Source organism: Podarcis gaigeae (genome assembly GCF_964106915.1).
Source record: "Podarcis gaigeae genome assembly, chromosome: 3".
NCBI lineage: Eukaryota > Metazoa > Chordata > Lepidosauria > Squamata > Lacertidae > Podarcis > Podarcis gaigeae.
The window spans coordinates 103,423,275-103,439,590 of NC_139680.1; the positions used below are offsets into that span (position 1 = coordinate 103,423,275).

The following is a 16,316-nucleotide window of genomic DNA, read 5'->3' on the forward strand; positions in this document are numbered from 1 at the left end:
TTATGTATATAATGTATCTGGATCATCTTGTGTCTTGAGGCAATAAAACACTTTACATGGGAATGTGTGGGCAAGGAGTTTTCTTCACATTCAACTCTGGAAAGGCAGACAATTGGAAAAGGAGGAGACTATGATGCTTTGCTGGACACTTCTACTGGTCACATTGGTATAGGTGTGATATCAAAACACTATCAACTTCACACTTTGACACTCATCCCTCTCCAGCCCAGTATTTATTGGTATTCCTTTATATTCAGCACCCTATACATATAACTTTTCTGATTTATTTTGAAAGTTTGTTTCTCCAATAATTCATACTTCAAATCCACGTAGAGCTAAATTTCATGGAGGCAGATATTTGTACCCCTGCAGTGCTTCGCCATGGACAGGCCCTTAGGAACTGAACATTAGTACACCAGTCACAGAGACAAGGGAATAGATAGGGTGATGAGTGAGGCTGGTGGCAAGGTTAATTAATTCTGGAACTATGGGGCACGGAAAAGCAAGAAGCAAACACTGCATTAAAAAAACCAAAAAACTTGGACTAAAAAGCCCGCTCACGTGACTGAGACTACTGCACAAATGTGACTGAGACTAATTGACAAATGTTTGGAGTTTTGATTTAAAAATAAAAAATAAAAAACACCCTTGATGTTACCAATGAGACATAGGGATTCACCTGCAGCAGCACTGCATTTCTGCTAACCTCTATTTTAGCCATAAGCAACAGAAATTGGGAAAGTATGGGAAGCAGGATAGAGAACCACACTAAAAAGATGGTAATAAAAGGAAAAAACTGTTTATTACATAAACAGGTGGTGTATAATCTTGTTGTTTCAGGATTCTTTTTGATTTTCAAGAAAAGATAAAGCATAATAATCTGAACAATTTCAGCTTCTTCATATATATATATGTGTATATATATATATATTTATTATATATATATGAACCCTCTGAACCTCTACATCCTGCAGAATTCCTATCTGAAGGAAGAGAAGACGATTCCAATGACAAAGGAACCAAAAAAAAAAAAAAAAAAACCCACAGAAAACTGACCTCTCAACGAAAGAGGTACACTCAAAACCATGTCCATTCAAGAGTGCTGGCAACCCACAGAACTACCTGTCAGACTCAGAGCAGGGCACTTGAGCTCTATTTCAAAAAAAATCTTTAACTATTTCACCAGCTCTCATCTCCAAACACACCCAGTGACCTAAATTACCTTCTCTCTAGTTAGAACATTCCTCCCTGGTCACTCAATCCAGCAGATAGCTTTTCGCTGAAAAGGAGTGAACAACTCCGCCCCTAGTTTTCAGACGTGTGCTAGAACAGAAATGAGAATCGCCTTGGCAGACAGAGGCCCTTAAGAAATATTTTGTGCGTGCCTGTGTGGTGGGTGCACATTCCATGTCTTTACCCCACAGGGAACATCACTACTGAGAACCAAAAGCCACTGGGCTAAAAAGCTGGCACTCAAGGCTGTGTCACTACGATTCCTGGGCCATTCGCCATCGTCAGGCTAGATTATGAAATCAAGTAGGTTTTGCCAAGGCTGGATTCCTGGGTGATAGCAGCAAGTGTGGAAATAAGATACAGGAAATACAGGCAAGAGTGGTGTGTAACTTTTCACACGGACATAAATGGCATGTGGTGTGCCCTGAATATCTCAAGGTTGAAGCCTGTAATGGGACGAGATAATGGCTGGACCTGTTGCTAGATTGGTACTTGGGTTTCATTCCCCAAATAAGAGCATGGGAAAAAAGCTCACAGATGACAAAGAACACACCCTCCCCACCACCGCTTGTGCCAAGAGCTGATGAAGTTCCTATGTAACCGGGCACAGCAGCCCTGCAAGTTGTACCAAGAGAGTCACAACCAGCCGTCTCAAAGAGGAAAGCACCCTTTTGTTGTAAACTACCATACAAACTCCCGCCTGACTGAAATCTAGTTCTCCTTGCTGTCCTTGGACTATGACAGAAGCAGAGCAGAGAGTGCAGCCGGGACAAGGCTGTCTGAGTGACAGGCAATGTTTTACTCCAGGATTCTCTGGTGTGAATTTGGGGTGCCAGGAGGCCAACTCTACTAATAAGCGTCGTCAAAAAAGAAAGAATCCCTCTCCAGATTCTCCGATTCATCATCGTAAGAAATATTGTCATCATCGAGATCTTCGTCATCATACTCCTCCTGCCACTCGGGGACGTATTCTTCGTCTTCATCTTCGTCGTCATCCTCTTCCTCTTTGCCACCATCATCTGTGTCGGCTGAATCGGATGCCGCGTCGAAAACAAGCCTAGGCGGAAACAAACCCTTGTAGTCAGTGCACCTTGCACATTTTTAGCCAACAACCACGAGAAACGCTATAAACACAACAGAAGATTGGCTAAGACCTAAGAGAACTCAACTACTGTTGGGAGTTTCAGGGAAACGTGATTGGACTTCTGAACATCTGGCAATCCTGGGTGAGGACTGCTACCACCGTTCCAGCAATAACTGGATAAATTGTGTATTTATATCATTGTAATTGCTGCTTCTGCTTTGTTTTTATCTGCACCTTGTATTCTTTGTTTATGACTGTATTTCTTGGTTTTAATTTACATTCTTGTACCCCACCCTGGTATCGTACTTTGAAGGAGAGTGGGTTTAAAGTATTGTAATTTTTCAAAAATACATACAATATTACAACTGCTAATACCTCAGGGGATGGCACATTCAGAGCCTTAACTTGCTCACAAGAGCCCCTCACCTGGTCCATCAGGCCACAGATTAAGAGTAGCCGAAATGACAACCTGTCTAGCTCACTGTGCAAAAAGAAAATTAAAGTGTGCAGGAAGAAAAGGGTGCTTCCAAGAGGGAGAGCAGCTCAGTGTCTGGGTTGCTGGATGGTGACATGTGTTAGATTGTTCAGTCTGCTCTATGCTCAGATTAGGCAGTAACTCTAGATATGTTGTACCTCACTAAGAATGCAAAACTCACATTTTGTCTAAAGTGTATAACCTGTTATTAGAATGGGAAACAAAAGACGAGCTAGTTAAAGCTTCAGTGACACACTGGGCAATAAATACAGGACACAACATAGATTTTAACCTCAGGGAGAAACTTTGGAAAAGCGACTTGAAATTGACAGCATGTGATTCTTTGAAAGATAATTATTTGAAAATGATCCAAAGATGGTATCTAACTCAGAGTAGGCTTGCTAAGAATTACAAGACAGAATCAGATAAGTGCTGGAAGTGTAAAGAGGTGGAGGGAATGTTCTTTCATATGTGGTAGACATGTAAAAAGGTAAAAGAGTATTGGGAAATGATTTATAATGAACAGGGGACAGGGGGTGTTTAGAATTACTTTCCCCCCAAAACCAGAGTCCTTTCTGCTGGGGATAACTCAGACTAAAATCCCCAGGTGTCAGAAAAGGTGATTTATGTATGCAACAACTGCAACCTGTGTTATGTTCACCAAAAAAATGGAAAGTGAGGTCCCAACTAAAGAAGATGGGCAACTTAAGTTGAAAATGCTGGCAGCATTAAGAAGAATTCAACAGAGTAAATAATTTTTGATGGATGTAATAGTGGAAAACCGATTGGAACAGTTACTATAAAATATGCAGGGATGTAAGATATGCAAAATGAACCATGGAAGGAGAAGAAGGGAAGTCATTGGATATGCTAAAGTATGTAAAATGTTTATCTGAAATTGTAAAATAGAAAATTTAATACAATTGAGAGAGAAAGAGAGAGGGGGAGAGGGAGAGAATGCAAAACCCACCATCTAGTACTACTGCCCATGTCACCCCTGCAAGAAAACTCACTCTTTATAAGTAGGTGTAGCATTAGGCACATTGGATAACTTCATCTCCCTCTGTTCAGAGCCTTGTCGGGTTTGGAATCCCACCCGGAAGTCCTGTCAGGATATAATGAAAGGTCGGAAAATGTCACTGGCAGCCCCTCCGAAACAAACTGCACGACAGCATTTCCCATTCTGCTACACTGCTGGACAGAACACACTCCTGGTCAAGTTAATAGTTGTTACCTGTGTGGCATGCTGCAGAATTGCTAGGAGTCGTTCTTGGATCCTGCGCACCAGCTCTAGACCTGTATTAAAATGCTCGGCTTTGAGCAGTCGAATCGAAGAGGCAAGATCCTGGCACTGCAGCAACATCTCTTCTGAAATACAAGGATCAAAAGAACGTGAGCCTTCGGGCTGCAGGCTGAGTAGTAGCAACCGAAAGGGTAGACCTGACTCAGCTAATCCATCCTACAAAGTTGCAGGCAGCTAGAGAACTTTCATTCTGCCTCACTTGAATTTCAGATCAGAAGAGGAATGGGGAAAATATAGGTGGAGATTCCTTTTTATTCCAGTTTTTCTGGTTTGGATACTGAGCATTTATTCGTATGCATACAGAAAGGCACTCAAACTGTGTTGTTTTTTTAATAGTATTTGTCCACTCTTCTCATTTTGCCTGTTATAGTAAAACTAGAGGGGGGTTTAGTGGGGAAAGGGACTGATGAAGGAAAGGGGCAGGAGTCACTATGCCTACAACCTAGCCCCACATCTAGACAAGGATATGACACACCTACTTGAATGCTGTGTACTGGGGCAGAAGGCCACAGCTGGCACCTCTGAACACAGAGGAAAGGAGGAAGAGACACGTATTGTTCTGGTCCCAAGGACTTCTTTTAACTACTTTTCATAGATACATTACTTAATTATTGCTTATCAGACTGGTGGGGGGGGGGGTGAATTAAATACAGGGCAAAAGTCTGGGCAGGCCCAAGTGTCATGACAGAACTAACAGCATGGATTGTGTGTTATTGCAAGAGAATTATAGCTTTGATTTTATTTTTTAAAATTACGTAAGCTTTTAGTCATATTTAGAAGAATCATGGAGTGAAAGTCAGGCATCTGGATGAGAGCTACCCAGGTGGTTGCTATGAGGAAATGCTCTCTTGCCTTTCCTGATAATCTAGCATTGTTTGAACCTGTATTTGAAGTCAATAGCAGCCATCATCTTGCGAACACAGTCCCATTCACTTCTACTCACCCAAAAGGATTTGCAGAGCATTGGTGTGCAGCTCCAGGTTCTCTGATTGTTGCTCCATGATGTCAATCTTTTCAGTGTCCTGGTTATAGTAGCTGTACACACAGGAGTAAGCCAGCACCTGAGAGAGAGAGCACAAAACACCACATTTACATACATATTACAGGCAGCTGGTTTTCTCCCTCCACTTTCCAGGCACAGCTTCCTAATGGCACTTTTCCTGCTCTGTGCTATTTCTGGCATAGTTATGGCTAGAACGGAGCCTCCATTTCTGGACACATGTCTAGAACAGCATAGGCAACTCAGAAAACAATCTGGAGCTATCAAGATCGTAAATCAAAGCAAGAACTAAACAAGGATCTTTGTTGAAAGCCAGGACAGATTCCAAGAGCCTCTGGGAGACATCTGAAATACGCCTTCTGCACTGTAAGAATCAGTGCAGGTATAGCGCTAAAATATTAAATACTGCATGGCTTCAAGAAGGAAATATTTGTCTCAAATGGATGCACTGACCAGGGCTTCACCATTTTTACTAGCCTTGCTGGCCAAGCTAAAAACTAGAGTCACCAGATGCCACCAGAATTTCCCAAAGGAAGAGTGGGGATAGCATGCAGTGTTGGGCTGCCAGCACCTTTGGACAGCAGCCCTTATTTCCACCCACCACCCTGAATAATAAATCTTCTAAGACTTTGCTGCGCTCAGGCACTTGCCTCTCCTATCCCTCCAAAATCCAGTCCTTCCATTGATCTGAATGTTGTGGATCCTCTTGGGGTTGTATTTTCTTAATGAGTTTAAACTCTATTGCAGAAAGAGGACGAAGGAACTGCAGCAGAAGAAAGTCGGAAAGAAGAGCGGCAGACATGCATCCATGTGTCCCTCCTCCTCCTCTTTCTCAGATTAATGCACTTACTTTCCGTGCTTGTTCCAGCATTTTGCAGGTGTCGACGACAAATGTCAAGGACCGAATCTGTGGCACATCACTGACAGTGGAAACCCTATTTCGCAAGTTCATGGCAAATTCCTGCAATGAAAAGGAAGAGTCTCAGCAATCCTGTCCATTCAGGAAGAACGCTTCTTATCTGCAGACATGAGCCCAGTCTTCCTTTCAAGGCACTGATTTACAACCAAACTATTACGGCCACCAATCCTGTTTCTTCACAGGAAGCAATCTTTTGGACTAGAGATGTTAGATTTCACAAGATGGCCAAGTGTTACTATTCCAGACAGGCAGACACAAATTCTGTGTGACAGAAGCCCAAGTGGTTTTCATGGCCAATTTCTACCACTAATACTAGAACCAGCTGCCTATGAAGTATTCTTGGATGGTAAAACTTGATAAAGAGCAGACACCGGGGCTGAATTATGTTCCTTGTCCCGGAAGTACAGGGGAGCGATCCTCACCCTTGCTTGATGATGGAAGGTACACCTCTCATTATAGTCTTGGAAACGCTTCTCCTGTCGAGCTGCTTTGCTCACCTGAGGGAGGGAAGCAGGAAATAAGTTAACTGGAGTTATTATTATTTATTAAATTTCTAAATCACCCTTCATCAAGAGGATCACAGGGCTGTTTACAATATAACACAAATACACAACGCAGTAACAAAACAAGACCCCTCAACAATTTAAAAGGCAAATTGTTTGATTAGCCAAAGGCCTGGGAGGAATATTTCTGCCTGACACCTAAATATTTGTAATGAAGGCGCCAGGTGAGCCTCCCTGCTGGGAGCATTCCACAAACGGGGAGCCACCAAAGAAAAGTCCCATTCTCGTGTTGCCGCCCTCCGGACCTCTTGTGGAGGAGGCACACAAAGAAGGGCCTCACATGATGATCACAGGGTCCGGGTCGGTTTGAAAGGAGACAAGGTGGTCCTTAATGTTGGATTTTAAATTGTTGTAACCTTAGGGTTAAGGGCAAGTGATGAATTTAAACAAATAAATAACGCAGCACCAGACACAAAGTATGCCCTGTACTAAACTCACCATAGCGGAACAATTGTAATAGTCCTTGTGGGTTGGTTTCCAAGGCTTCAGGCAACGCCAGCAAAATCCATGGTTACATTTGGCACAAGTCATACTGCGTAGAACAGAAATAATTCCAGTTAGTTCAAGCATAAGGTGTGGCCAGAAAATTAATTCCTGGTGGCCAGATCAGGCCGCCTTCTTGGTCTGCCTTCTCTTCCTTGCCTGCACTGGGATCGCTGTGCAGGGGTAAGTAAGCTTGGCTGTGAATCCTGGAAGACCTACTCCCAGCCTTGCAGAGCCTTCCCACATGACCTGGGAGGGGAGGGCCGTGAATGACTCCAGCTACAAAAGTTGAGGCTGCTAAACAGACTCTTGGGCTGGGTTATTGTTTAGGGCATTTTGTTGTGTGCGGGGTTGCTGCTGTTACCGATATTAAATTTCTGTATCTTTATTTCATTTATACCTTCCCCATACGATTTATGTGGAAATTGTTCTGTTTGGTTGTGTATTCTTTGATGTTTTATTTATTCTTTGCGACTATTTTTGTTCTTGCAATTATGTGGGTTGTTTTGTTTTTTCATGTTAAAACCACGCTCAAGGCAGCTTACAGCTATGGAAAGGTAGCAAACAAATAAAAGTATGCATGTTATGTACAACTAAGGAGGCATCAGACAAGAAGCCAAAGAAAGTTTGGGGACACCTCCCATGCAATCCAAGTTTGTATCATTCTTCTGCCCTCTAACTAAATAAGCTAATAAACAAAGAGGCACTCACTGCAGACAGCCCTCATTTTTCTCTATTTGAGCTTGGCAGCTTGGGCAGCGCTTGGAGATGAGTTTGGCCAGGTGCTTGCTTTGGGCTTCCACGGTCATCCCTTCATAAAACCCACCGTCATCCATCCACTGGGACATATGGCTGCAGCTGGCAGGATAGTGAGCCTGCAAGGAATTACAGAGCCCAAGCTGACTTGGGAGGGCAAAAACCCCCGGATAAAAGTCCTGTGAGGAGACAGGTTCACTTTCTCCATGGTTCATCTCAGCCTTACCTCTGGGAAATTGCAGTTGAAGCAGGAGATCCAAGAGCACTTTGAGCAGGCTTCTCCACAGCCAAGACCTTCCTTGCAGAGGATCTGATCGCAACCTTGGGGGTTGGTACACCAGGTCAGGTTTGAGCAGCATTCAACATAACCCCTCAGGAGCGCTTTCTCATACTGCAGAACAGAAACACACAAGTGGCAGTTCTGGAGAACTTGTGCAATTATCAGTTAAACAGCTGGTGATTAATCTCGTGCCAGATTTAGAGCAACTTTCTGGGACTATGAACTGCTGACCAAAAAAATACAAAGTGATCTTCAACAATAGTTTTTCCTCAGACTTTCAAAGGATAAGGGATAATCGCCACCTTTAAAAAGAATGTGTTACCTAGGTTTCTCAGTTTAATCATAATAGTTCAATTGCTACAGGAGGCGTTAGTGTCATGGCAAAAGTATTAATTAATATTAGGCAGAACAATAAGCCGCCCAGAATATCTACTATGGTCTTATGGAAAGGCCAACCCTTCTGAATTTTGCAATGTACTATTATGCTTCTCAGTTAAACACTGTAAAAAGCTTGGTCGTCTTCTGAAGAAGATAAGCTTTGGTTAAAAACTGAGCAGAAGGATTCTTGATGCTGTTAAAGTAATTGACATTATCCTAACGGGATCATAGGCTTCAACTCATTATTAAAGAGCAGGAAGGTGTCACTCTTAGGATTTCTTGAACTGTATCTCCAGTTTCAACAAAAAATATCCTATATCCCAAAGGACAGCTGAGGTGAAGACCACCAAAGAACACTATTTTTTTGCTTCCTTCATAAGATAAAGGTAAAGGTAAAGGTACCCCTGCCCGTACGGGCCAGTCTTGCCAGACTCTGGGGTTGTGTGCCCATCTCACTCAAGAGGCCAGGGGCCAGCGCTGTCCGAAGACACTTCCGGGTCACGTGGCCAGCGTGACATCGCTGCTCTGGCGAGCCAGAGCTGCACACGGAAACGCCGTTTACCTTCCCGCTAGAAAGCGGTCCCTATTTATCTACTTGCACCCGAGGGTGCTTTCGAACTGCTAGGTTGGCAGGCGCTGGGACTGAGCAACGGGAGCGCACCCCGCCACGGGGATTCGAACCGCCGACCTTTCGATCGGCAAGCCCTAGGCACTGAGGCATTTACCCACAGCGCCACCCGCGTCCCTTCAGAAGATAGCTTCCTTCAGAAGATAGCTTCTGTCTAACATAATTCCAAGGTTTTAGTTTGAGATGCATATTGGCCAATAAATGCTGAAGATGCAATATGTTCTATCAACCTGAGTTAATCAGGTATATGAGTACAAAACTTAAATGTGATCTCCTTGACATATCATAGACAGGATTATATGTATTCTAAAACTCCACGATCACATAATGCAAGTCTAAAAATAGATACTGGATTGGGTATGCTGAAAATCTCAGCTTTAGTGTTTTTTTCAAAATGTTTCAAGCACTTAAAGGGCTTGAGAGTGCGGAGGGCTCCACAATGCCTAGTGACCTAGCAGAACTGAAATAAGGAAGTGTGCTCAGCACAATTTCCAGTGATCAGGAGGTGGGGTTTCCAAACATCCCTCCTGATAAGCACAATCAGAATAGTACAGTACAAGCAAATATGGCAATCTGCAGAATTTGTTTTTTTAAAAAATCAGATTCAAGTATTCTTAGAGCACACACACACAAAATTAATGATGCAGAAGTCGGATGCAACCTTATTCATGAACCTGAAGGAAGTGAAACACAACTTATCCCAGTTCCCTACTGAAGTGGAACCAGGCACTCACTAAGTCAGTCCATGAGACCTCGAGTTGCGGACGTAATCTGTCCTGGAGGCACGTCCGCAACTTGAAGAGTTTGCATTCAGAAGTGCTGTGTCTGCGCACGCATGCAGCACAATTTAGCTCTTCTGCGCATGCGTGAGCGGCGAACTCGGAAGCAACCTGTTCCACTACTTCCGGGTTGCCGCGGGAAGCAACTTGAAAAGACGTAACCTGAAGCGAAAGCAGCATGAGGTATGACTGTACAAACAGGTGCCTGCAGGGCAGACAGGTCAAAACGTCTCAAGCAAATGAGATACAGTGGTACCTTGGGTTACATACGCTTCAGGTTACAGACTCCGCTAACCCAGAAATAGTACCTCGGGTTAAGAACTTTGCTTCAGGATAAGAACAGAAATCGTGGTTCGGCAGTGCGGCAGCAGCAAGAGACCCCATTAGCTAAATTGGTGCTTCAGGTTAAGAACAGTTTCAGGTTAAGAACGGACCTCCGGAACGAATTAAGTACTTAACCTGAGGTACCACTGTATTCTACAAGATGGACAACAGAGAAATCTTAGCAAGCAATATGCTGAGTAATGGGAGAGTTAGCATACCTGGAATTAAATGGATTAACGGCTTGACCTATTACCCAGATCCCAGGCTATAGGACACAACAGGTGTTCTCTCATAAGGAAAAGATGAAGCTCTCACCTAGTGTGTAGAAGGTTTTGATAGACTGAGTTTGTGCGTCAGAACCCCTGTGCCTACCTTGGCAATGACCTCCTTGGAGGAAATGATAGAGCGGATAAAGGCAGTAGTCGGCTGCGCAGGGCAGTCAGTTATGGGACATGTACAATTCAGAATCAGGTTCTGTTCAATCCGAGTTGTCAAGTATTCATTCCAGCAGGACTAATTGAAGAAAAAATGAGAGGGAAGAAAACATGGGATCTAGAGATCTGTGGTGTTAACAACACAGGCAGCAGTGCCCCAAGTCACCCACAAGGGGGAGTGTTTTGGGAATTTACACCAAAACCAATAGGACTACAGTGGCACCTTGGTTCTCAAACGCCCTGGTTCTCAAACGCCGAAAACCCAGAATTAAATGTTCCGGTTTTTGAATGTTGTTCGGAAGCCAAACATCCGATGCATTGTACATTGTACATTGATTATTGCTTTCATTCTATGGATCAATGGTCTCCTCAGATAGTAAAATTCATGTTAAGTCGCTGTTTTAGGGGTTGTTTTTAAAAGCCTGGAGCGGATTAATCCGTTTTGCATTACTTTCTATGGGAAAGCGTGCCTTGGTTTTGGAATGCTTTGGTTTTGGAACGGACTTCTGGAACGGATTAAGTTTGAGAACCAAAGTACCACTGTAATGGGAGAAAGATGGGACACCCAATGTCAAAAAGCAACAACATTCTATATTCTAAGACAAGAATGGCAAGAATGCAAGCAGGACAGTAAGGGAAGCCGAACCTCACCTTGCAGCAGTAGTGCATGCAGCAGAGAACAGGTGGGTTGTCATCTTGACTCAGCAGATTCACACAGACTGGACAGTGAGTGACAGGGCTCGAGGGCTCCTGGGGGTTTCGCACTTGCATCCCTGAGGAGAAGAGGAGCACTTCTGGATCCTCTGTGTAGCGCTGAATCAGAACATCCACGTTCCATTTACAGTGTATAAGCAGGTGCTGGGCTACATCTGCCGTCACGCTCAGGGTATCTGAGACCCTCTGCACCGTCTGGTTCATCAGCACCCCAACTTCGTCTTGGCTCATTGTGCGCCCCATGGGAAGCAGGACCGTCTCCATAAGAACTTGTTCTGTGCCAAGGCCAAAGGCATCCAACCTGAAGGCAAGAACGGCCATATCACAACAAGTAGTACGACTCATGCAACACATTGGCAACTGATATACACACAACAATTACCAGAATAATTATACATTCTTTATCAATCTTCTGAGAGAAATACAAAACCTTATGCAAAGCCACAGAGACTTGCGAACTACCCAACCTAAGATGAACTTATAATAAAGTCTAATTTCAATGGATTTTTCAAATGCTTAACTCAGTCTTTTGTTTTATCATTTTAGGTAAGTTCATGAAGATACCAGTAAACAACAAGTAGGCAGGCAGGCTCCTACACCCCTGCTATGTGACATGTTAAAACGAAAGGTCTGGAGAGAGGGAATTAACACCAACAAAGGAGGAACGGCAGATGAAAATGATGGGAATATGTCAAATCAGCAAATTTAACTAATGAAGTAAGAGATCGGGAAGATCCGAGTATTTAAGGAAGAGCGGGGAATGTTTGCAGAGTATGTGTAGGGAAGTTTTTAAGGTTTGATGTTTTATCGTGTTTTTAATATTCTGTGGGAGCTGCCCAGAGTGGCTGGGGAAGCCCAGCCCGATGGGCAGGGTATAAATAATAAATTGTTATTATATTATTCAGTGCTTTTTTCTGGAGGGGACGCAGGAGTACGCATACCCCTAAACATTTTGTGAATCTTTGTACTTTTGTCCATTTACTGTAATTATTTTCCCCAATATGAACTGTAAAATGGTGATTTTCTTGAGTCAAAATGAGAGTAACCCTAAACATATTTTTTTTAGAAAAAAAAAGCACTGGTATTATTATGAAGAATAATGTTAAACAGGTTAAAACGTTAGCAGGGTTGGAGTAAATCCAACAGTTTAAAGTATATAAAGATATGATGAGGAGGGAAGAGAACAAAACGTATGGAGAAATCAGAATATGCAGTCATTTAATGGGTAAATATATAGAACCATGAAGGATGGGGAAGGGAAGTCGATGATCATGACTGTATGAGTAAATTGAATGGAATATGGAAAATGGATTGGCTCCCAGTACGTTTCCAAGCACAATTCAAAGTGTTGGTGCTGTCCTTTAAAGCCCTAAACGGCCTCGGTCCTGTATACCTGAAGGAGTGTCTCCACTTCCATTATCCAGCCCGGACACTGAGGTCCAGCACCAAGGGCCTTCTGGTGGTTCCCTCACTGTGAGAAGTGAGATTACAGGGAACCAGACAGAGGGCCTTTTTGGTAGTGGCGCCCGCTCTGTGGAACGCCCTCCCTTCAGATGTGAAGGAAATAAGCAACTATCTTATCTTTAAAAGACATCTGAAGGCAGCCCTGTTTAGGGAAGTTTTTAATATTTAATGCTGTATTGTTTTTAACACTCGATTGGAAGCCGCCCAGAGTGGCTGGGGAAACTCAGCCAGATGGGCGGGGTATAAATAATATATTATTATTGTTGTTGTTGTTGTTGTTGTTGTTGTTGTTGTTGTTGTTTTAAAAACAAAACAAAAAAGCACATTACCTGAAAGGCAATTTGTTGCCAGGGTCTGTCCCAGAAGAAGCCTTGGCCTTTTGGCAATCGGTGCTCTGGAAGATGAGCTGAGCTTGGCCCCGGTGAGGTGTGGTGGGCTCAGCACAGATGTACTCCAGCAGCTGCGGGTTCTCTTCCTGGCGCAGGATGTAGCCCTGGCTCAGCAAGTGCAGGATGCAGGACAGGACATCCGTGCTGCTGCAGCAGAAGCTCAAGAACTTCAGAGCTGAGCCAGACTCCCATTTCTGGCAGGCATCGATCACCTGGGAGAGGCAAGAGGAATGAGTTAGTCCCTGTGCTTCACCTACCAGTCGGACTGCGCTGCAAGGCCCCATCCCTTCGTTCCATACCTTGAACACCAGGTTGTCAATGTGTATCTCTTTCTCTTCTTTCAAGATCTGGATAAGGAGGCAGCAGATGATGTTCCTCTTCCTCTCCAGAGCGCTGCCCTCGTTCTCTTCCACATTCAAGTAGGTCTGCTTGGGCAACAGCCACAGGCGCTGGCCGGACATTTGACTCAGCGTCCCTTCGTTCAGCCTCAAGACATCTATATAATTATAATAATAATTTATTATTTATACCCCGACTATCTGGCTGGGTTTCCCCAGCCACTCTGGGTGGCTTCCAACAAAATATTAAAGGTACAATAAAAGAATATGGGGCTTCAATTCACGGAACAGGTTTCCCCTTTTGCGATGCCAACCAGAAGAGCTCTCCTCATCTGCACCATCCAACATAGCAAACTTAAGTGCTGCATGGCAGGAGGTGGAAGTCAAAATCCCACCCACATTGCTATGCTAGCTTCCCAAGGGAATCAAAGTCCTTTCCTCACAGGGTGGATTTGATTAAAATCAAATCAATTTAAAGCATGATTTAAATCTCTCTTTTTTTACAGAAAGACTCATTCTTGCTGGTATAATCTTAATATTTACAACCAGAGGAAGGTTTCATTTTTGGAAGAATAATTTTCAGAGCAGTTTTTACAGTTATATCAAAAATTACTGATTTAGTTATACTATTAGAAATACACTGACAGATAATAATGAAATTATTGTGAGGTTTAGTAAGTTAACTGTTTATATTTGGACAACTTTTCTGCTGTACTTTATTGGAAGGAGAAAAATAATCATATCCTTAACAACAATTTAAACAATTTATTTAACTAAAACAAGAACATTGTAGCATATGTATCCATGTTTGTTAACTGATGTGGTTAAATGATTTAAAAAACACCACCACCTTAGACTGAGTTTTAGAACACATGAAAAACTTAAAACAAATCCTTATTTCCTGATGAATAGCCTTTGGACTACAATGTAACTTAATGTAACTTAAATAGAAAACTATCTTTAGAAATATTTTTCCTCCAAAAGCATTTTATTTTAAAAATCTGATTTTTTTATTTTTATCCACCCTGTTCCCTCCTCCTCTGAACCCCATACTTACTCTGACTCTGGGTCAGGATCCCATTCTCGTTTGTTAGAGGTTTCAGCGCATGGTGCAGGAGGACGGGGGAAAGATCCGTGGCTTGTAACAGTGTGTCCACCGAAACCTCCTAGGAAAATTAAGGGGGGTTGGAAATGAAGGTGAGTACACAGAGGAAAAGGGAGGAGCAAAGAAATACTGGGGCATCTAGACTTTCGGCCCCAGAGTTCTTGCAAGGAATACTGCAAATGCAATAAAAGAAAACCAACTTTTTCGGGTGGAACCCTTTTGTCAGCTTCCCAGGCCCACATGCTTATGAAGGTGGGTCTAGAGGCAAAAGTAGGCAAAGCAATGAGTGTACATTTTACCTTTGAACAGTAAGCTACTTTCTACATATTATAGATATACAATGGTACCTTGGTTCTCAAACGCTTTGGTTCTCAAACTCTGAAAACCTGGAAGTAAGTGTTCCAGTTTTCGAATATTTTTCGGAACCCGAACATGCAATGCAGCTGTTGGCTATTGTTTCTGAGGCACCTGCACCATCAGAAGCTGTGCCTTGGTTTCTGAACATTTCAGGAGTCGAACGGATTAAGTTTGGTGCTTTTGTTTTTGCTATTTATTTTGCGTTTCTGTTTTTGAGGCTTTTTCAGTTAATTTTTTTGTGTGTGACTGTGTGGAACCCAGTTCAGCTACTGATTGATTGTGTGACAGAGTAAATGGATAAAAGCCCCCCATCCAAACAACGACTATCATCAGTGCAGGTAAGAAAAAGAATTTTAATTTTTATCATCTACATGTCTTATTTATTTTATAGTACAGTACATTGATTATTGCTTTCATTTTATGGATCAATGTTCTCATTAGATAGTAAAATTCATGTTAAATTGCTGTTTTAGGGGTTCTTTTTAAACGTCTGGAACGGATTAATTCATTTTGCATTACTTTCCATGGGAATGCGTGCCTTGGTTTTGGAACACTTTGGTTTTGGAATGGACTTCCAGAACAGATTAAGTTTGAGAACTAAGGTACCACTGTACAATGAACTGGGGGGAAATGTTGAAAATATAATTTCCTAAGAAACCAGAAGCTTTTCTTTTAGGTATTATAGGACCAGAGATCCCAAAGGATCAGATGAAACTATTTACGTACACGACCACGGCTGTGCGTACTCAGCTAGCACAAAAATGGAAAGATGGTACAACCCCAACCAAAGAAGAGTGGCAGGCAAAATTGATGAACTATGCTAAGATGGCAAAACTTATGGGAAGAATTAGAAACCAGGAAAAGTAGGTCTTTAAATAAAGAATGGGGAAAGTTTGTAACTTATTTGAAAAGCTATTGTAAACAATTACATACATTGGTAGGATTGACAGAAAACTTGTAGTAAAAATTTGAACTATGAATTGACAAAGGATTTATAAAAATGGAGTAATGAAAGAAATGCAGAGAGGAAAATTATTACATTAAGAACCACAACGGGGATGGGGAGTCAAAAGGGATTATATGCTTATACAGTTAATTCATTTGTTTATGTAAAATAGAAAATGCAAAAATAAAACTTATGTGTAAAAGAAGAATGGATTCCAGCCACACACAAAAACATTTGGGACCACTGAGGCGTGTGGGGCCTCGGGAAACGTTCTGAGGACTAGGCAGCTGTATTTGGCCCCCGGGTTACAGGGTCCTGTGCCTTAGGCCATCATGCTGGGCTGTTTGCGGAGCTCCCAGGGAAG

At 42.7% G+C, this 16,316-nt stretch overlaps 1 protein-coding gene across 1 annotated transcript in view; it reads right to left on the reverse strand.

Moving 5' to 3' along the window:
* Positions 1–783: 783 nt before the first annotated feature.
* The window catches only part of LOC310841718 (cullin-9-like), a gene marked incomplete at its 5' end in the record, with an annotated part of 53,466 nt that continues 37,933 nt past the window's right edge, over positions 784–16,316 (reverse strand). The window contains 14 exon segments of the mRNA XM_083732934.1: positions 784–2,290; positions 3,806–3,897; positions 4,027–4,160; positions 5,039–5,156; positions 5,946–6,056; positions 6,437–6,511; positions 7,016–7,109; positions 7,772–7,935; positions 8,043–8,207; positions 10,578–10,718; positions 11,291–11,654; positions 13,147–13,418; positions 13,506–13,702; positions 14,602–14,710. Coding sequence (XP_083589060.1) covers positions 2,083–2,290; positions 3,806–3,897; positions 4,027–4,160; positions 5,039–5,156; positions 5,946–6,056; positions 6,437–6,511; positions 7,016–7,109; positions 7,772–7,935; positions 8,043–8,207; positions 10,578–10,718; positions 11,291–11,654; positions 13,147–13,418; positions 13,506–13,702; positions 14,602–14,710 — 2,244 coding nt within the window. The 3' untranslated portion in view covers positions 784–2,082.